General features: G+C 46.8%; 1 protein-coding gene across 1 annotated transcript; it reads right to left on the reverse strand.

The window, feature by feature from the left end:
* Positions 1-4,999: 4,999 nt before the first annotated feature.
* Positions 5,000-21,264, reverse strand: LOC142431817 (cytochrome P450 2B4-like). The gene is made up of 9 exons (XM_075536775.1): positions 21,094-21,264; positions 17,309-17,471; positions 16,873-17,022; positions 14,302-14,462; positions 11,215-11,391; positions 10,706-10,847; positions 9,399-9,586; positions 9,088-9,229; positions 5,000-5,184 (listed from the first exon to the last, which is right to left on the reverse strand). The coding sequence occupies exons 1-9, from the start codon at positions 21,262-21,264 to the stop codon at positions 5,000-5,002; spliced, it is 1,479 nt and encodes a 492-aa protein (XP_075392890.1).
* Positions 21,265-22,198: the final 934 nt, after the last annotated feature.

Genomic DNA, 22,198 nt, shown 5'->3' on the forward strand with positions numbered 1-22,198 from the left:
ACGAGGTGTTGAAGGATAGCAGACACCAAAGAACAAAAACCATCATTGTGTGCTCCCCTTCCCCACATAAACGCTGAAGATGAGTTTGTGCATAAGTAAGCTTGGTGAAGAAGTCTGATTGTGCCTGGCTATCAACAGATATAGCGTCTGGGGACACATAAAGACTTGAAAGTAAACAAGCGGCTATCTAGCCCAGAAGCAACAAAGCCCAAGTGGAAGCAGTACACCAACATGTGTGACCATGAAGGGCCGAAGGGACCGGGTTTCAAGCACCAAATGGGGGGTGGGAATCATATCATGAATGAGGGGAGTGCATGATGGGGACTTAATGCCTATCAATAGACAATTGGACATCCCTTGTAGAGGGGTAGTGCGGAAGAGATGAGTCACTCAGGGTTCAGTATAGCAATAATGAAACTCACAACTTTCCTCTAATTCTTGAACACTTCCTCCCCCCAACTATCATGATCCCAGTTCTACAACCTGGTTAGGCCAGAGGATGCACAGCAGTACAGATGGGATTTGGAAACACAGGGAATCAAGGACAGATGAAGCCCTCAGGACCAATGGTGAGAGTGGCTATACTGGGAGGGAAGTGGTAGAAAGGGGGAACCGATCATGGGGATCTACATATAACCTCTTCTCTGGGGGAGGGGCAACAGAAAAATGGGTAAAGGGAGACGCTGGTCAGTGTAAGGTTAGGTATAATCATAATTTATAAATTTTTAAGGGTTCATGAGAGAGGGGGGAGGGAGGGAGAGGTGAATAAAAAGGAAACTGACCTGAGACCAGACACCCAAGCAGAAGGCAAATTTTGAGAATGATGAGGGCAACGAATGTATAAGTGTGCTTTACACAATTGATGTATGTATGGATTGTGATAAGAGTTGTATGAGCCCCAATAAAATGATTGTTTTTAAAAAAGAAGAGGCATCGAGCTACCTGATACAGGAGAATAATGGAGGGTGTGTTTGTCCAAGTAGACTAGGGAAATGAAAGTCATAGACACTCATATGTTTATGATAAAAAGTTTTACATAAAAGAGCAATTGTATATTAAGAGAGCATCCCAGCCCTCTCCAAATCAAGTCCATAAGTCCTATATTAGCCCACATGTCTCATACCAATCTATAAATTCCTCTTCAGACTCATAACATACATGCAATGACGCTGAAAGCAGAAAGATCATAGGCCAGTGGGTAGGGAGTCTTGTGGATCCAGTGGCGGTGGAAGCATCTTAGTGCTGTATGGGGTCTCCACATGACTCCTTCAGCTCCAGGGCTCTAGCGTATCTCCATGTACCTTCTCAACAAGGGAATGAGTGTGCATCCCACCTCCAGCAAAATATTGATCTCCTTAGCACCTCCAAATGAGGTCACCAAGCTTCGACTTGATTGACAGGCTAAACTCCACCCCTTCACTCTTAATAGTCTCAAGTTGACACCAACTTATGTAACTATCACAAAGGGAGACTCAAACAAACAAACAAACAAAGAAAAAACAACTCACTGCAGCCCAGTCAATTCCCACCTTTCATGACCCTATTTCAGAGAGGAGAACTGCCCCTTTGGGTTTCTGAGAGTATAAATCTTTATGGAGGCTGGTAGCCTCATCTTTCACCTGAGGAGTGGCTGGTGGGTTTAAGCAGCTGACCTTGTGGTGAACAGCCCAATGTAACCCACTGCTCCACTAGGACTCCAGAGGGAGAATTAAAAAGAAAAAAAAACCACACACACACACGCACATATTAAACTCACTGATAGGGATTCCAACTCATATAGACCCTATAGGACAGTGTAGAACTGCCCTTATGAGTTTCAGAGACTGTCACTCTTTATGGGAATAGAAAGGCTTCTCTTTCTCTCAGAGAGCAACAGGTGCTTGAAACTGCTGACCTTGCAGTTAATGGCCCAATGCATAACCACGACGCCCCCAGTTCCCCTACAGAGAGAGACTAGCACCCGTAAAATAGGAAATCATCTTATACAGGTGGAGTCACGCTATGACGTTACAATATAGCCAGAAAAGATGCACAGATCCAGGGCTCCATAGAGATCAATCAGAAATAATTCCCAGAAAATTGAAGAATTTAGCACATGACAAATCTCACACCTGCAGATACAGGTGAAATGGCTTAAGGGATTTGAACAGGGCACCTTCACAACTTCAAAAGTGAGTGAATGAGTGAGAGAGAGAGAGAGAGAGAGAGAGAGAGAGAGAGAGAGAGAGAGTGTGTGTGTGTGTGTGTGTGTGTGTGTAAAACTGCTTCACCTTACCCTTGCCCTCTGTCTTGGATTGAAACCACTGGCTAACAGATAAAAGAAGCCAATTAATTTTCCTTTGTTTCCCTCCATTTCCTTTTCTCCTTCCAACTTTTCTTCCATCTACTTTTCTATCTTGCTACCATCCATTTAACGATGATCTGCCTCTGTGTGTCTGTCTGTGTGTGTGTGTGTGTGTGTGTGTGTGTGCGCGCGCGCGCGCGCATGATTCATAGAGTCATGTGGAAGGACATTCTCTAAAACAATGGTTCTCAACCTTCCTAATGCCGTGACCCTTTCATACAGTTCCGCATGTGGTGTCCCCCCGACCGCCACCATAAAATTATTTTCGTTGGTACTTCATAAATGTCATTGTGCCACTGTGATAAACTGTGTAAATACCTGATTGGCAGGGTGTATTTTCCTTGTTACAAATAGAACATCATGAAAGCATCATGATGAATCACGAAAACAATATGTCATTACATATTGTGAAATATGTATTTCTAATGACAATTCAATGAAAATTTGTCTTGAAGCATGGTGTAGCATGGGTAAAAGTCTTCACGCCGGGTACTCGTAGGTGGGCGTAGCTGCATGTGGACAGATCGGCCTGGAGACAGATAGAGAGGCGATGCCTCAGTTCCTAAGACCATTGGAAATACATGTTTTCTGATGGTCTTACACGACTCCTGTGAAAGGGTTGTTCACCCCCCAAAGGGTCTTGACCAAAAGGTTGAGAACCGCTGCTGTAAACTATTAAGAGGTCTACATTTGTGTACTGAATCTTGGGTATATTTTGCTTCCCATTTAGCTCCATGGGGGAACAAGGGAGCTTCTACTTAGTGGCCTCCACCAACCCGCCCACTCCCATGCTTACCCCAAACATTCCCATCTCTCAGATTCCCTACCAACTTTGAATTGGAAGCATTGCTGAGTGTTCCCACGCTGGTCCAGTTACTTCGTTTCCTCCTCGGAAAGGCTCCAACTCAAAGGCTCGGGTCTATCAGAACTTCCTTCTCCTGTCAACCTTCTCCCATGGGCATTCCAGAAGCTTCGCTGGTATGCATGTGGGACCAGGTTGTGGCCAACCCAATGTTTAACTCCCAACTGCCTTGCTGCCTGTGAGCTCTGATCTCCATCCACCCACTTCTTCCTCGTCCCCCGTCTCACATTCTGGAAGAGCTTGAGAAAGGCCTTGTAGTCTATTTTCAAAATGTTCCCCCGGAAGGGTACAGCTGGAGGTTCAGGCAAGACATGGTCCTTGGAGGTAGGGAGTCCTCAGACCCAGAGGATCAAGAGGCCCGTGATGGTTCTCAATGCACCTGCCTTCCATTCTGCTGCCCCCTCTTAAAGCCACACGGCTTCGTTGGTTGTTTTGTTTCTATGTTTGAGAGAGGCCATGACCGTGATCAACCTTGGCAGAGCTCCTGGGGATTCTCGAGGGACAACAGGATCCCCAATGTGGCAGGTGCTGCCAAAGCCAGGAAGTTTGGCCTCTCTAGGTTAGGGTCCAAAGCCGGCTTCCTTTCCCAAAGGGCAGTGCCCTTGGCTGGCAAGAGCACCTCCCTGAAGAAAGGGCAGTGATGCTGGCAGTTGGTGGGTCGTGTGGAGGATGGGCTTAGGGGGGGTTCCCCCCAGCCAGTTTTGTCAGAGGCTGGCATGAGAAATCAAGCCTAGTGGGCAGGCAGAGTGAGGGGTATGCTGTGCCCACTGGAAAATGAGGGTTTATTGAGGAGCATCAGAAGATGGGGTGGGTGTCGAATTCCAATGTGAGATCATAAGGAACTGACTGAGCCATTCATTCCTCAGCACATATTCTTGACTCCCGCTCCAGGTATTGGAACTACCAGGGGTAATGAGACAACAACATCAGGTGAGTGAGAGATGGTCTCAGGTTCCTGAGATCGGTCAATAATTGAGTCATGCACTGAAGGACACCTGGCATAGGCACATCAGCTTTGGGTGTTTATTAAAAGGATGTATCAGAGAGGGCAAGGCACTGAAATCACACGAATCAGGAGGGGCACTGGCTCGGGAGAGACCTTCTCACAGACGGAAAAACTAGGCAGGACTATTTGAAAATTGAAGAGGCTGCAGTGGAACATTGGAATTCTGGCCCCAGACATAAAAACAGAGGCTGTGACTCCTCCACTCACTGGCATTATTCCCCCTTGGACAACCGGTATCATTCCCGGGGGCGCTCTGCTTGCACAGCTGTAAAATGGGCCTGATTGTTGCCCCTCCACACAGGGCTTTGGAGAGGAGAACTGGACTCAGCGTGCATGGGTAGTCCTTTGTGTCTGCCTCTCCTGGGGCACTGGGCAGGGATAGATGGACACTGCGGTTCACCTGAGCCATGGAAGAAGGCGCTCAGCCTGCAGAGACACGGCGGCTGAGAAGTCCTATGCCAAGTGTCCCCTGAGAAGCCCAGTTTCTTGAGGTACAACAAGGAAGGATTTGGTCTTTCTGAGGTTGCTTCTCACTTCTGGAATTCCTTCCTAGAAGGAATGCAAAAAGACTTCCTGGTGTCTACAGAAAACTTTCAGTGTGGTGGAAGGAGATGAGATGTTAGAAATGACCTTCGAATTGGGAGCAACAACCAAGACAGGGGAAGGGTCCAGGTCTGCAGCAGGTCTCTCAGAGATGGGGAGAATGGACGGGCATCAGGGAGCATCCTCAGGAGAGGTGGGAACCCCAGAAGGCCTCCGGGATCTTTTGGCCCCTGTCCCTACCCCCTCATCGGGGCAGGAAACGGATCTGGTACGTTCGGGGTGCTTTGCCCACAACACCAGACTCCCAGGGCGTGAGGTCGATCTCATCAGGGGCCACCGATCCAGCCACAGAGAAGTTCTGGAGGATGGTGGTGAAGAAGATGAACAATTCTGTCCGGGCAATGCCTTCGCCAAGGCAAATTCTCTTCCCTGTGGATGAAGAGAGAGAGGTCACCCTCACGGGCTTGGAACAGGCACAGCACTTTTGGGAGTTGTTCATGGCCAGGGCTTTGCATGGAGGTGACCTTTCACCCTCAGCTCAAGGTATGCTTTGGAGGAAGCTCGTGGTGTCCGTCGTGGTGACACGTTACACTGATAAGTCTAAACCACCAGCAACTCCGAGGGAGAAAAGAACGAGGTTCTCAACTCCGGTTCAAAAGTTACAGTCTCTGATGGCAACGTCTGTAAAAGTTTGCTTGATACAATTGATTCCCAGATTGTTCCAATATCTGTATAAAATGATTTACTTTAAAAATTATTTGTTAAAGTTATAGTCTCATTCCTTCCCTATTTACAGGGTATCTACAAACACACCAAACCAAACCAAACTCACTGCCATCAATTGGATGCTGATTCATAGACACCCTATGGGACTGCCCTGTAAGCCTAGAACTCTTTCTTGTTGTTAAATGTATTCTTCATTGGGAGTTAATACATGTATTGTACCATTCCATAGCTCATTCATGTAAGAAAATGTGGTGAAGAAAACTGCTGGTGGCTGGATATCAAAAGACATAGCATCTGGGGTCTTAAAGGCTTAAAGATAAACAAGTGGCTGTCTAGTTGAAAAGCAGCAAAGCCCACATGAAAGAAGCACACCCGCCCGTGTGATCACAAGGTGTCCATGGCTCTGGTATCAGGCAACAAAGAATAAAAAATCATATCATTGTAAATGATGGGGAGTGCAGCATGGTGACCCAAAGCCTATCTGCAGACAACTAGACATTCCTTTACAGAAGGGTCACAGGGAAGAGATGAGCAAGTCAGGGTGCAGTATAGCATCGATAAAACATACAACTCTCCTCTAGTTCTTTAATACTTCCTCTGCCTGCCAACCACCACCACTATCATGATCCCAATTCTACCTAACAAATCTGCCTAGACCAGAAGATGTACACTGGTACAGAGAGGAAATGGAAACACAGGGAATCCAGGACACAAGATCCTACAGGACCAGTGGTGAGAGTGGCAATACAAGGATGGTGGAGGGAAGGTGGGGTAGAAAGGGGGAACCTATCACAAGGATCCACATATAACCCCCTCCCTGGGGGACAGACAACAGAAAAGTGGGTGAAGGGAGACATCAGCAGTGTAAGACATGACAAAACAACAATAATAATTTCTAAATGGTTCATGAGGGAGGGGCGTGTGTGGAGGGAGGGACAATGAGGAGCTGATACCAAAGGCTCAAGTAGAAATAAAATATTTTGAGAATAATGATGACACCAAATGTACAAACGTGCTTGACACAATGGATGGATGGGTCGACTGTGATAAGGGTTGAACGAGTCCCCAACAAAATTATTTTAAAACATTAAATGATCTTTAAAAAAAGAGTTGTACGAGCCCCCAATAAAATGATTTTTTTTTTTCAAAAGAAGGAGAAAGGACGTAGTGGAGTACACCTGGGTCCACCAAGCCCAAGGTCGATAGACCAGCTAGAAGGGCCCATCATACAGAGAGGACCATTCAGCTGGCCACACTACGAGATGCGACATCCTGCACCAACACATGGCCCTACACGGGACAGCACCTGAGACACAATGGGGGATGTGCGACTGAGCTGACCCCGCCACACTGAGGCAAACACTGGGGGCGTGCAATGGAGCAGTGGAGGAAGCAGAGCAAAGGGATCCCGAGGGAGTATAAAGGATGGTCTTCCGGGCCAGGACGTGGCGCCTCAAAAGCTACACCTAGAAAACACTCCTAAAGGCCAACGAACTGACCTTGAACTACTAGCAATTTTTCTTTTAATATTTGCTATCTTTTTGTTTGGTCTTTTTTTATTTGTTTTTTTTAACCTTGTAAATTTTGTATGTTAGTGGCTTTTCTGCTTATTAGCGTGTCGATGTTGCTTCTGTCAAAGCCATGTTCTTATGTGCCACTTGGGCGCAGTCAAAGTCATATGCATTTGTATGCACATATTACTATGTCAGCAGATCCACCTAGACAAGATAGGCTGGACAAATAATGAGAGAAGAAAACAACAGGACCAACGGTCCTGGAGGGACATGAGAGCGTGGGAGGTAGGGGAAGGGAGGAGGTGTCGCCCAACACAGGGACAAGGGAACAGCGAGTGGCTCAAAACCAGAGGAGGGAGGGGAGGGGAGGACTGGTAGGGAGTGACCAAGAGCAAGGTAACTGAGAGGAATTACTGAAACCAGAATGAAGGCTAAACATGGTAATGGGTCGGGAGGAAAGCGAAAGGAAATAGAGGAAAGGAGTAGGAGGCAAAGTGCATACAGAGAAGCCTAAATACAGACACAACATATGTAAATATATTTATGATTATGGGGGCAATAGATTTATATGCATATATTTATAGGTTCAGTAGTAGGGTAGCAGATGGACATTGGGCCTCCTCATGCATAATCCCCCAATACAATAGCACCTCGCCCTGCTAAACAGTCATTGCAGGACACCCATCTTCCCGACATGATCACTGAAGACAGACGTGTGTGTAAGCAAACGTGGTGAAGAAAGCTGATGGTGCCTGGCTATCAAAAAATATAGCGTCTGGGGTCTTAAAGGCTTGAAGGCAAATAAGCGGCCATCTAGCTCAGAAGCAACAAAGCCCACAGAGAAGAAGCACACGGCCTAAGCGAATACAAGGTGTTGAATGGACCATGTAGCATATACAAAGGAACAAAAACAATCATTGTGTGATCACCTTCCTCACATAATCGCTGAAGACGAAAGTGTGCATAAGCAAGTGTGGTGAAGAAGGCTGATGGTGCCCGGCTACTGAGAGATATAGCGTCTGGGGACTTAAAGGCTTGAAACAAACTAGTGGCCATCTAGCCCAGAAGCAACCGAGCCCACACGGAAGCAGCACACCAACATAGGTGATCGTGAAGGGCAGAGGAGATCAGGTCTCCAACAACAAAGGTGGGGTGGTGGGGAGAATCACATCACCGTGAAAGAGGGGGAGTGCGTGATGGGGACCCAATGCCCATCTGTAGACAGCTGGACACCCCTTCCAGAGGGGGAGTGTGGAGGAGATGGGCCACTCAGGGTTCAGTGTAGCAACAATGAAACTAAAAACCTTCCTCTAGTTCCTGAACGCTTCCTCCCCTCCCAATCATCATGACCCCAATTCTACCTTGCCTTGCAGACCTGGTTATACCAGAGGATCTACAGCGGTGCAGTGGGGATCTTGAGGCACAGGGAATCTAGGACAGATGAACTCCTCAACACCAGCGGTAGGAGTGGCGACACCAGGAGGGAAGGAGGTGTAGAAAGGGAGAACCGATCTCGGAGATCTATGTGTAACTTCCTCTCTGGGAGATGGGCAATGGGGAGGCGGGTGAGAGGAGACGCCGGGGAGTGTAAGATAAGATATAATAATTATTTATAAACTATCAAGGGACCAGGGGTGGGATCGGGGAGGGAGGGGGATGGGGGGGGGGAAGAGAAACCGAGCTGATACCAGGAACCCAAGTGGAAGTGAATTATGAGAATGACGAGTGCAACGAATGTATAAGGGTGCTTTGGTCAATTGATGTATGTATAGACTGTGATAAGAGCCTTATGAGCCCCAATAAAAAGATTTTTTTTAAATAATCAAATAAAAAGTAAGAAAAATATTCATAATGGCAATAAATTTATATTAGATCACTTGAAAAAAATGATTTTTTAAGTGTGTCGTAGAGACACATGTCATGTCTCAAGACTTCTCAGGTGGCAAAGGGGGGTAATCGAATGACATCATGCAGGGAAAAGGAAAGGGTATCTAATAATTGCTTGATAAATGGCGCCTCTCCTCGTTTGCCTAGAGGAGAGATTGAAACCTCACTCTGGCATTGGCAAAAAAAGAATGTAGCTCCAACTCACCCAAGGAGAAAGGCATAAAAGCATCAGTCTTCTTCAGTGCCCCTTTGGCATCCAGAAAGTGGTCCGGGTTGAAGTCATCCGGTTTTTCAAAGTAATGTGGGTCGTGAAGGGCAGAGCTCAGGATGGGGAATACCTCAGTGTCCTGGGGGAGGGGTATATGAAACAGATCAATATAATGCACCATCTCCGCACCTCCACCCAAGAAGAACAACACCAAAAGAACCTGCATTAGCAAAGAGGTCAAGTTTGCTGTTGAAGGAAACGCAGGATGCCCATACTCTTAAGAGATGCAGGGGCTCATCGGGCCTTACCTTGGGGATGATGTACCCTCGGAAGTTCGTGTCTTTGGTGACCACATGGGGCAAACCAAAGGGCACGATGTCCCCGAATCGCTGGATCTCATGAATGACCGCATCAGTGTATGGCATTTTGACTCGGTCATCCAGAACTGGAGCTCGATGGGAGCCAATCACCTGGTGAATCTCCTTGTGGACTTTCTCTGCACACAAGAAGGGGGTCCGTGCAGCCCTGATTCACTTAATTGAAGCAAACAGTGCCAAGAGACCTTCCAGTGGGGGGATGCGCTTTCTAGGAGTCAACAAGTCAGGAAACATCGACAGTGAAGTGTAGAACGTGAACACCGCTCAGAGCAACTAGTTGGAGAGGGGAGTGGAAGAGGGAGCCACAAGGATTCGTTCCCTCTGAAATACTGTCACTTCTCTCCGCACACGGACAAGCAGAAACACACAAATGCACACACACAGCTTCTCCAACCTTAAAGGAAACCATGTTGGATGTTCCCTTATGGGTTGCTCTTCTTATGGAGTCAAGATCATCCATAGGAAGGCTTTTTCTTTTTCAGAATTCTCTCTCCAACACTAGTAGTCCTTGTGTGTGTGTTATATGTAAACTGCACATCCTCAAGTATATCGCAGTCCTCAGGAATATGACAGTGAAATCGAGCAATAGATTATTTCATGACCAACTAAATGAATAAGTGAATCAATGCAATCACCAAACAATAGCTGAATGAATTCAGGACTGGAAAGGTTAATGAATGAACAAATTGATGAATTAATTCTATATTTGGGTATCTCTCAATAAGGAGGTCAATTGGTAAATCATTGATCAATAAATGATCCATAGATAATAAATCAATGAATGAATAGAGCAGATGGGTGAATGAATGGATGAAAGAATGTCTCTGTCAGAGGAATAAATGGATTGGTGAAAGAATGAGTATATAAAAAAATCAATGGATGGTTAGACTGAATACAGACTCATAAAGTAGAGAACGCTTGAGCAAATAAATAACTTATTCCATAGGCAAATGAAATCATTAATGAAAGTACGAATCAAAAGAAGGCTTGAGGGATGGAAAGATGACAGATAAATCAATCTGTGAGTGGTTAAAGATGAAACTTTGAGGGAAGAGCTCTTCAAATGACCCAGCCATTGAAAGGGCTGGGTTAGTGGGAATTACCCCAGGACCTGTAGAACCACTCAGGCTAAAAGGCAGAGCCTCATCTCTCTGCCACACATGACCCATAATTCCTCCTCTGCAAGTCAAAGCGGAGTCAGGAGATCCCTCCAGGTGGTCTCTCCCGGCCCCACCCACCTGTGATGTGCGGGTATTTGAGCATGAGCAGGAACCCATAGCGGAGACTGGTGCTGGTGGTCTCCGTGCCAGCAAAGAAGAGCGACAACACAGTGAGGATAAGGTTCCGCTGGTGGAATTCGGTGTCCTTGTTGGACTTCTCCTGGGTGGGGAGGACAAGGCTGGGTTGAGGAAGGCTGGGGTCTGGCACACACATGCATCCCTCTGGGCGCCAGACACCTGTTCCCCAACCTCTGGCACGCCCATCTTTCCTGCTCTGTGTTCCATCGTCCACCATCTTCACCCCTGTCACTTCCCAAGCTCATCTCTCTCCGTCTTGCTCTGCTTCCATCTTCCCATCTTTCTGGTCCATTGGTCTTTGTCTCCCACCTTGCCTTTTCCGTTTCGATCTCAGTCCTCCCTCATCATCTTCCATCGCCTCATTCTGCGTTCTCTTGCTCCCCTCCCCTCTATGGCTTCTGTTCCAGTCTCCCCCTCCCTTCTTCCCTCTCCACCCCTCCTCTACCCACTTTGTCCATGCAGAGCAGGAAGGTATCAATGAAGTCCCGGGGTGTGTTGGGGTCCAGGGTTGCTTGGTGCTTCTCCACACTGTGGGCAATGAAGGTGTTGACTTCTAAAATGATTTTGTAGATTTGTTGGTGTGTGCCGGGAAAGTGCTTCAGGACATTAGAGAAGAGCTCAAACACCTGAAAGGCAGAAGAAGCCAGGAGATGAGGCCTGACTGGGGCTGGTGGGGAGGGGAGACTGAAAGACACCCTGCTATGTGCTAGACCCTCTTCCTGGGATTGCTCTGTGCAGAGAGACAGAGAGCCGCCTCCCCCTCCAGGCTCCAGGTTTTGACGTCGACTCCTACTAGTTGACATCTCTTCCTCTCTGCCCTGCTGAATCTGTTGGTTTGTGTGGGGTTTTTTTCAGTCTGCCATCTCTATGTCTCTGTTTCTTCGCTGCTTACACCGACTCTCACGCTATCTCTGTCGCTATGTATTTCCATCTCTGTGTCTTTCTCTCTTTGATTTTCTCTCTCCCTAACAACGTGTTTCTTTATCCCCCTTTCTACTGATTGATCACTCCGTTGATCCAAGCCCCTCACTCTGACTCTGTGATTCCACTGAGCTGTTAGCCTCCTGTCTCTCCTTCTGTGTCTTCCTACTTTATCCACATGTCCTTCCATTTGCCTCCACCTCCTTGTAGTATTGCTCCTTTACCACCTCTTTCTGTGTGTCTGTCTTGGTTACACCTGGGTCTCTCTCTCTCTCTGTGTGTGTGTGTGTGTGTGTGTGTATGATTACCACCTCAGCCTGTTCTCATTCTCCTTGCCTCTCTCAGTCTCTCTGCATCTCCCTTGCTGTACCGATGCACAAAATGATGCCACTTGGAACTCTATTTATTTTGTAGCATCATCATTTTTTATTCTGCTTTATCTGGGGATAAAAGTAATTGTAGTAATTCCCCCAAAATGCAAAACTGTCTACAGTAAGGTGTGAAAGTCATCTTTGCTATCTCCATTTAGAGATCATCAATGTTAACTCTTTGGTTTGTCTCCTTCCAGAAGTGTGTGTGTGTGTGTGTGTGTGTGTGTGTGTGTTTTCTCAGCACCAGGAGCACATTGGAATCATGTGTTGGACTTGGCTCAGATACTCCCCCCAAGACCTCATCCTAGATCAGAACCCTCAATAAGAGGTCCTGGGTACCTGTATTTGTGGCAACCCCATATGTGAATCTAAAATCTGTAGCTATGACAGAGAGAGTACAATATTTGCCTATCCAACCTTTGTCTTTCAGACAGTTCAATAAAACCTGTTTTATCAGTCATGTCATACAACCAATACCAATATCAATTGGCATATTTTTACTCCTTAAAGGCTGACTAAATGGTTTCACTCAAAAAATACAATGGATGGGTAGGCAGGTTAGTCAAAAAAGGGAAATGTTGCAGGTGTTTTGTTTTGTTTAAGTGGAACCTTTTTGTTATCATCTGAGGGCGGTTATTTTAAAAAGCAACAACAGAGAGAGAAGAAAATGGGAAGCAAATGGAGAAATGGGGTTTCTTATTTTCACATGTCCATGTCTTCAGATGAGGCAGAGACTTTGCCAAAGACTGACAAAGATGCAAAGGCAGATGGGGTTAGAAGAGTAGAGACTGAGAGTCTGATTCGTTCTATTATCTTCTCAACTTTGTCTTTCAAGAGCCCTTTCTCTTCGCTTCTTTGTCTTCTTTAGCTTGTTTTCTCTCTAACTCCTCTCATTTCTCCTTCTCTTCTCTCCTCCAATCACTCTGATTTTTTTTAGGTCTCTCTCCCTGCATCTCATGGCCCCTGATCAGTGGGAACAGTGTATGTGTTTGGCTACTAACCAAAAAGTGAGTGTTCGAGTGCCCCTGACGTGCCTCAGAAGAAAGGCGTGATGCGTTCATTACTTCTGAAAAATCAACCACTGGAAACTCCATACAACACAGTCAGTCTGGGGAGTCTGGGGAGTCCCTAGGTGATGCAAATGCTTTAGAAGCTTGGCTGCTGATCAAAAAGATGGAAGTTCAAATCCACTCAAAGATGCCTCCCAGAAAGGCCTAGTGATCCACTTCTAAAGAGTTCAAAGAATAAAAACCCTATGGAACTCGTCTTGAGAGATGGCGACATCTACTGGCACAACCCAGTTCACAAAGACAACGGTCTACATTAGACTTGGATGAGTAGCGACTGGGATCTTAAAAGGTGGTGAGCAGCTTTCTCAGGTGTGACCGTTTGTCTTTCCCCGGCCAGAAGGAAGAAGAGTGACGAGAATTGAAGCGCACATGAAAACACGCAGTCCACAACCCTGGAACCCATAGTAGATGGTGCCCCGCTATCACTGCCATCAGCTCCCCAAAGGATCACGCTAAGCAGTCCTAGGTAGATTACGTGAAAACGGGGGGGGGGGGTGCTAAAATCATAAAAGAGGCCAGGCTGACTGCTTGGATGGGACAGGTAGGACCTTGAAGATTATGGCCCTTCGTCAACCTTCAGGTCTAGAAATGAAAACATCGTTACATTAGAAAAATCCACGGTCTACGATTCAAGGGGGTGTTGACCCAATGACAGAGCTCAGAGGGTTAGGAAGGCGAGAGGAGCGGAATGGGGAGGTGGGAGCTGGTACTTGCATTGGATGCCTTGGAACAATGTATGTGTAAATTGTTGAACGTAAGACGGATGAGCTCCTCTGTAAACCTTCACTTCATTCACAGTCAAACAAAATGCTTTCAAAAGCTAACTGCCATCTAATTCCAACTAAATTATAATCAAACCCAAACCCTATGCAGCACAGTTCTACCCTGACACGCATGGTCACCATGAGTAGCAGTTGATTGACTCCAGAGCATTTTGTTTTGTTTCTCCCTGACCCTCCCTCTGTCTCTTGCGACCTCCTCCATCGCACCCTTTTCGTTCTCATAGTCTCTCACTCCCCGCCCCTGGGACCCTGTGTCTCCCATCTCTGTGTGGTGTCAGCTCTTCTCCCCAACCCTAAGGTACATGGCTGCGCCCAAAAGACAGACCTCGACTCTTCCTGCCTTAAATGCTCCCCCTCCCCTTCTCCCCTGCCCCCTTCCATCCCTCGCTGACCTGGTTGGAGAAAGAGCTGATCAATGCCAATATCTGATAGAAATTATCCAGCAGTCTCAGGAATTTTGGGTCTTTATAGGCAAAGCGTTCTCCAAAGACAATGGAGCAGATGATGTTGGCTGTGATGGCGTGGAAGAAGAAGGTGGGGTCCAGTAGGGCTCCTAGAAGGAGAAGTTGGCAGGTCAGGGGACAGGAAGTCAGGAGGAGATGGATTTGCCTGCTGCCTCATCTTGGTCTGACTATTCCCCACTGCTCAGGAGTTATTGCAAGAACGGTAGCATCTGACTCTAGCTTTCTCTTACAATATATACCCCAGGTCCCATTCGAAGTATGTCACCTATGGTGCCATTTGCTTCTCACCACAGCCCTGTGACAAATCAAGAGCTCAATTTTCTAAATTGGCAGGCAGAAAGATGAAAGCATTCGAACAATCTCATCACAACTACTGATTGCTGAGGGAGCCAGTATTCAGACCTAGACAACCTGGTGACAGAATCATAGCTGTTGATCCTTATGCTACATCTTCTGGGGGACCTCAGCTCTGTGAGCCTCTACTCAACTCTGTGAACAAGTCCCAGGGCAGTTAGTGACACAGAGCAGGTGATCAGCTTATCCGCACTGAAAAGGCTTGATCCTGGCAATCCCTGTCACTCTCCCTTCATCACCTCTCTCCCATCTTAGTTCTCTGGCCTTCATTTGTCTATCAATGCCTATATGAATATGATCCAGGTTTTCCCCCGTTCCTGATTGAAGGAGGTGGTTGTGGGCTGGGAGCTCAAGGACATCCAATTTGTGCAGCCCCTCTCTCTCTTTGAATTATACTTTGATGTCTTCCCTTGTTTCTATTGGTAACTCTGTCTGTCTGTCTAATTTGTGAGTGTGTGAACCAATCATTTGCCATTTCGATGTTTTCATAAACACAGTTAAGTGGCTCACTGAGTTGTTTGGCCATCATCTGAAACTGTTCCCCAATTTTTTCCATCACCCTCCAACAGATGCTCAGTGTCCTCGAAGCCTTAAGATCTCCTTTCCCCCTCCCTCTGCCTGCTGACCACTAATCAACAGAGTCTCCACACCACTGGTTCTCAACCTGTGGATCACGACTTCTGTGGGGGTCAAATGACTCATTTACAGCAGTCGCCCGATTCATAACAGTAGCAAATGACAGTGATGAAGTATCGAGAAGTATAATTTTATGGTTGGGGGGGGGTCACCACACATGAGGAACTCTATTAAAAGGTGGCCGCAATACGAAGGTTGAGAACCACTGCTCTACAGGGATCATTCAATTGTGGTCCCATCATCTCATACCCACTAGGATGGCTGGGGTTGTTTTGTTTCCTTTTTTAACAACAAAAAACAAAAAGAATAGACAAGATTGTTTGTTGGTGAGCCTCTGGAGACAGGGGAGTCCTCGCCTGTGGCTGGGGGAACTGTAATGTCTGTGAAAATAGTTTGACAGGCTTGAAACCACTCATTTAGTTATGTGGCTTGAAAATTTAAGTGCATTCCTCTCTAATTTCCTGTCTCCTCATAGCCCCACCTTTCTTGCCTTCTGCCTCTTGAGTCTCTTCCACCATGAATTTTTGTCTCTTTTTGTATCTCTCCTTCCTTTCTTTCTTTTATTTCTTGCTCCACCATCTCTATCTTTGTCTCCTTCCCTGCTTCTTTGTCCTTGTCACTCTGTTTGTCTCCTTCTGCCTTTCAATCCCAGCTCGCTCTGCCTCTATGTCTCAATGGCTCCCTTTGTCTCCTCCTCCCCTGTCTGGTCTGTAGAGATATGTTCCATGGTATTTTCGGAGAGAGAGTTTAATAAAGAAAGTAGTAAAATTTGAAAATAAAGGAGATGGAGATGATCACAGAGTTGTAGTCCCTTTGCTGTCCCAGCTAACCCATGATTTCTACTGGAGAATCCAGAAACAGCCAAAAGCAATTCCTTGAGGGCCCTTCCACTGTCCAACTGGCTCTGCTCCCAGCCAGCTCATCAGCCGCTCAGCCAAGGAAAGGAAAGTTCAATTGACTCTGCCCAACATGTCTGTCCATTTTTTCTTTCCCTTTTGCTTTCCTGATATTCATACTATAACATTCTATACCATGTGATATCATAGTGAGCCCTAGGGGTGCGAATGGTGCGGCGGTCAGCAGCTAACGCAAAGGCTGGCCGCTCAACCAACCGAGCAACCCGAGGAGACAAGCACCTGGCAATCCATTTCCAGACAGCCAGGCCCATGGGGAAGCCCTCTCTGCACCATGCAGTTGCTATGGGTTGGAATCTACTGGATGGCACTTCCCAGCAGTTATTGTATTGCAGTGCATCCTGTTCCTCCATGCACTGCTTCCATGGAATGTACGTGTTCCAATTATTCTTTGGCAACCTGTAGAGTTCCTATCTTTCCCAAGCTCTGCGCTTTCCTCCTACCCATCTCTGTCGATCCCTAGTCTCCTGTTTCTCCCTCTAAGCCCTTCAGTGTCTCAGTCTCCATCGTTTCCTATTTCTCTCTCTCTCTCTCTCTCTCTCCCTCTCTCTCTCTCCCACTCTCTGACCTCTCCTTCCCTCTCTCCAAAGCTCACCCTGGGATTTCTGAAGCTCTTCCACCAGACACTGAGCCTCTTCTTGGATCCGCTCCTCCAAGCTCCGCTTGCCCATCCCTAAGTCCCTCATGGTGGCCAGAGAAAATCGCCGGAGGGTTTTCCAGCGCTCTCCATTGGCAAAAACGATGCCTGGGGGGATGGGGAGGGGTGGGGAGAAGTACGGGTTGCAGACGGGGTTTGGAAGGAGACACCAATCCCCTCTCTACACCCCCTCTCTTCTTTGACCCCCTTTATCCTCCCAAGCCCATCCTCCCTCATGCCCCGAGAGGAGTCTGCAATTCTGCCTCCGCCAAGCAGTCCAGCCTCAGAAACCCACAAGGGCAGTTCTGCTCTGTCCTGCAGGCAGGCTATGGGTCAGAATCGACTTCACCGCAGTGCATGTGCGTCTGAGATCCTGCCGCTTTCAGGGTATTACCGTATCCTTGGAAAGCTTTGTCAAGGGCAGCAATTTTCCCCCGGCCCGAGAAGGCGTCAGCTTGGTCCACCAGGGCTTCCCGTATGGCCTCCGTCCCGCACAGCATGACCACCGGCCTGGGCCCCAGGTACACGGTGAACACATCCCCGTATTTCTCTCGGAGCTGCCAATTATAGCCCCACCCAAGACAGCGAGAGTCAGTGTGCCCCTCTGTAGCCATTAAAAAACAAACAGTCTCAAGATCATACCTATATTACAAAGAAAAATATTTACTATCACCATTGCTGTAATGGAAAGCAAAGGTTTTAGACCAATAGGCAAGACTTTGAGGAGGCCAGGGGGAGGATGAGAACAGGATGGTGAGAGGGAATGGGGGGGGGCTTGAATGGAGAGTTTAACAGAATAATGTCATTGATTTCATTTCGTGAGAACAGCTTTCACTTTATATATACAAATATATATAATGTTTATATATGGATTTGGAGTCTCAATTAGAAAACAAAGTAATCTCAACAATAAATAATAGTTGATTCTGATGCTGTAACATGGCCCCGTCGACTCAAACTTCGAACCTTCCAGTTAGCAGCCAAGACTGTTTACATGACCCCTGGGACTCCTAAACCTGCAAACACGTGTATATAGATTGGTAATTAGTCACTACCCATGATACTCCACCCTGGGTGCTCCTACCACAGCTCAGGACCCAGCAACTAAAAGGTTAACCCTGGATGCAGCCAAGGTCACCTGTGGTTGCTTGATGCCTGGAGAAATAGGGGTGGTGAACTATTTTGAAATACTTCTGCTATCACCCTCCCATACCCTTGAGCCTCACCGTATCTTCCCAGCATCACCAAATCTTGATTTCTATCTTTCCTTCAACTCACCCTCCTGCTGACAATTCCCAAGGAGACAACCCTGAAGCACCCACTCTGAAGACGATCTGAGAAAGTAACAGCACTCTGCTCACGATCGTGAAATATATAAAATACCGGCAGGGCCAATTGGGAAACTGCTTGAACAGTTCTACTGAAGCCAAGCAGTGTGGAGAATACTCAGCCACCCCCCCCCCCCGTTTCCTGCCTAGATGCATCCCCACTGGAAATGTGTACATGCGCTCACCCCAAAAATATCCAGGACAGGTGGATCTTCAGAGACAGTAACTGGATAGGAACATGCAGGAGAGGGTGGGGGCGGGGTAGAGGAGTATGAGGAGCTAACAGCAATGAGCACGAGAAGAAAATGTTCGGAAGTAGATTGTGATGAGGATTGCACAAATCGTCTTAATATGGTTAATTAAATTGTATGGTATGTGAGGAAAGACTATGATGAGCTAGCGGTTCATCACTACTAAGAAAGAACACAGACAAGAACAAGTGTTAGCAAAAATGTGGAGAAATTGGAACCCTTTTCCACTGGTGCTGGGTAAGTAAGTTAGTGTAAAACTAGTTTTTGGAAATAGTTGAAAACTCTTCAGAAGGTTTAGATGTATACTTTTGAACTTAAGTTCTATATTGTATTTTCTTAGTGTTAATGAGTTTGGAGTTTGGGACTTTTGTTTGTTTGGTTGGGTTTTTTTTGTTGTTTTTCTTTCTTTTTACTTGATTTTGTGCTATACACAAAATCCAGGATGGGTAAGTCTTAGAGACAGTAACTGCATTACTAGTTTCATGGACTTGGGGGGAAATGGGGAGTGAATAACCAATACAAGTAAGAAGAAACTCTTCTAAAATTTATTACAATGATGATTGTGTAATCATTTTCAATATGCTTAAACTATTGTATGGTATCTGAAGTATATATCACAATGTCAATAAAAGTGTTATTTTTGTAATGAAGAAGGACAGTCGTGGGAGCCTTATTAAAATTCTCATCAACGTAGGTAAGGAATTCATGCATCATAAAATACTCATGCAAGGGAATACTCTACAGCAAAGAAAAAGAACAAACTGTCACTGTACACAGAAACAAAGACAATTCACCGGCATAATGCTGAGTGGAAACAATTAAGATGCAACTCCATCTATTTATACTGAGTTCAGAAAGAGGCAAAACTAAACTAGGGTCAGGATAGTGTAGAGGGCAGTGATGGGAAGGAGTGAGCGGGCTTGCTCTACATGCCAATGTCATGGGTGTGAATATCTGTTGAGCTGGGCAAATGAGAGTTGTGCCTGTTTGAGATGATGTCAAACTCCAATAAAAATGTACTTAAAATCAGAAAAAAAGGCTCCATCAACTTCAGAATCTCTCACCAGGGTCTCTGCCGACCCTCTTCCTTGGGGTCCTACAATCATCTCACTCTCTGGGGCCAGAGTGATCTTATTGAAATACCAATTCGCTCCTGTCCCTAGCATGCCGTATTCCTTCCAATGCTTCTACGTCTTAAAACAAGCTCTGAGGTCTTTGTCATGGTGCACACAACCCCACGTGGCCTGGCCTCATAATCCCACTGACTTTTCCTCCTCCACCCAGCTCTCGGACTTGAAAACCAGCCTAGGTTGTTTCTCCTGACATGCAGGGGTGGTTCCCAATTCAGGGTTCCTGCAATGACCCTGGCCTTGCGCTGGTGTCCAGGACAAGGTCTCAGGATCACAGCAAAGTTGAGTCTGTCTGTCTTTCCCTGATGACTCGAGTTTCTCAATCCTTTCCAGAAGATCACCCCATTTTATGTTCATCACAGTTCTTATCAGTCAGAGGGACACAAAGCACCTCAAGTTGTTCTCAAGTCATGGAAGGATGGGTCTTGCTTGAGTCAATTGCACTGTTGATGAATAGATGCCTACTTAAAATGCAATCATGCCTAAAAAGCCGTGATTGGGAGCTGACTAAATGACCCACACGTGGCAGCCACCCATCTAGCGCATTAAGTTCCTTACTGGAGCCCTGCTATTACACTGGTTATGCACTGGGCTCAGATCCACAGGTCCAGAGATCAAAACCACCAGGGCACACAACTGTTTCCACATCTGGTGGATCCTAGGACCCATTAGGGAGATATGTTTTTCCCATGTCCTTATCTATATCTCCAATGATTAAAGATGTTTAAACATTTGGGCATAAATAAATCCTTTGAGCATTTTATTAAAGCTGGGCATCCTCCACAAATAGGTACACACATTTGTGCATATAATTTAGGGGGGTCACAGACTGCACTGAGGCTCTTCCAATGACCCTCTAGATCCCCACAGGCCTTCCTCCACAGGAGGAACATGAGGTTTTCTACTCGGTCAATGATTACCGTCTCAGAAGCTCACAGCGGGCAGTTCCATCCTGTTCCATGGGGTCACGATGAGTCGGTCATTGACTCGATGGCAGGGAGTTTGGAGAAGGACCTCACTGATGAGGAGTCCTTTCCAAGTCTCCCAGGATCCTTCCCTTCCCTTGCTGCTCTCCCTCCCTCTCCGCCACTGCCCTGGCTTGGACTCCAGCCTGTGTGTAGTTCCTCTGCCTCTTTTTCTCTCTGCTAGTGGCAGCTGGCATCTAGGGACTGTATCAAGGGAAGCTGGAAGAGTAAAATTCTACACCTGTGCCCCATACGCACCACACCTCTTCATAGCCATCTGCCCCCTGCTAGGACAATGCCTGTGTCCTTTCAATTGAGCAGGAAGGATTGGGACAACCTGACCACAATCCGCCAGGCTTCAGCTCCATGCACCTTACCTACCGAACCAGGGATGCACTCCATCCCTGAGCCGGGACACCTGACTCTTTCTTAGGGATACTTGAGTGATTCCCAAGTACCAAGGTAGGGACCAGCCACCCTCTGACCCTGCCCTTCAGGCTCTCACCCTCAGGATGGATTTGAGTAGACCTCTTCTGTCCATCTGCAGAAGGTTCCCCAAAAAAGGCAGAGGACGGGGACCTGGAGGGAGGTGGCTGTGGGTCTTTGGGTGGTCCCTGGCCAGGAGAAGTAAGAATCCTGTGAAGACAGTGAGGAGGAGGAGAATGCTGAGCTCCATGGCTCTAGGCTGCGTGTCTTCCACTCCAGTGCAGCCCCGCTGGCTTGAGCTGGGACTTTTATCTGAACCTGCCTCCTCGCTTGGTTATGTCATCCCATCAGTCCCACCCCCCCTTGCATCACTGTCCCTGAGTGTGACCTTAGAAAAGGTGCCAAGGGATTCATACTTCCTCCTCTGGAGGCCCAACATCTGCTCCTTCACCCCCTCCCTAGGGCTGGCAAGGCTCCTGAGGCAGACACCGAGGTTCATGTACAAGTGTGCGTGTGTTGTCATTGGGTTTTCTGGTGGTTGTTTTTGTTTTGTTTAGGGGGGGGTTGTTTTGTTTTTAGGATAGAGATGAGCATACACCTTCCCGCCTGTGGCTAATATGTATGCACTGTTCCATGTTCATTTGCCTGCCTGTGATCATAGTATTTTTGTATGTGAAAGGCTATCAGTGAGCGGGGAAGACCAAGAATAATGGAGGAATTAACAGGATATTATTGTTTATTTCATTTCTTGACATGGGCTATGTAATCTCTATATATAATGTTTTTTTTAATCCCTCCAGAGTTTTGATCCCTCAGATCTAAAGAGTGGTTTGAATGGTTGGTTGGTTGGTTGGGTGGTTGGGTGGTTGGTTGGTTGGTTGGTTGGTTGGTTGGGTAGATGGTTAGTTAGTTGGTTGGTTGGTTTCAAGAGGAGGGAAAGCAACCTTGAAATGGACTTGGAGTCTTTAGCAACAAACAATTTCATCCCAAGCAACAAACCAAAAACAGCATCATGGAGAGGATGTTGGCATTTATTGCAAACACGAAGATGTGTGTTTCTGTGTGGAGTCTGGGCACGCTCGCAGGTGTGCTCTTGTAGGACCTATGGACTCACATACATTTCATTGTAGATGGAAATGTGTGCCTGCATTTGGAGGGCCGTGTGATTTTCTGAGGGCAAACCT

The sequence above is a fragment of the Tenrec ecaudatus genome, chromosome 18 (assembly GCF_050624435.1).
Source record: "Tenrec ecaudatus isolate mTenEca1 chromosome 18, mTenEca1.hap1, whole genome shotgun sequence".
NCBI classification, from domain to species: domain Eukaryota; kingdom Metazoa; phylum Chordata; class Mammalia; order Afrosoricida; family Tenrecidae; genus Tenrec; species Tenrec ecaudatus.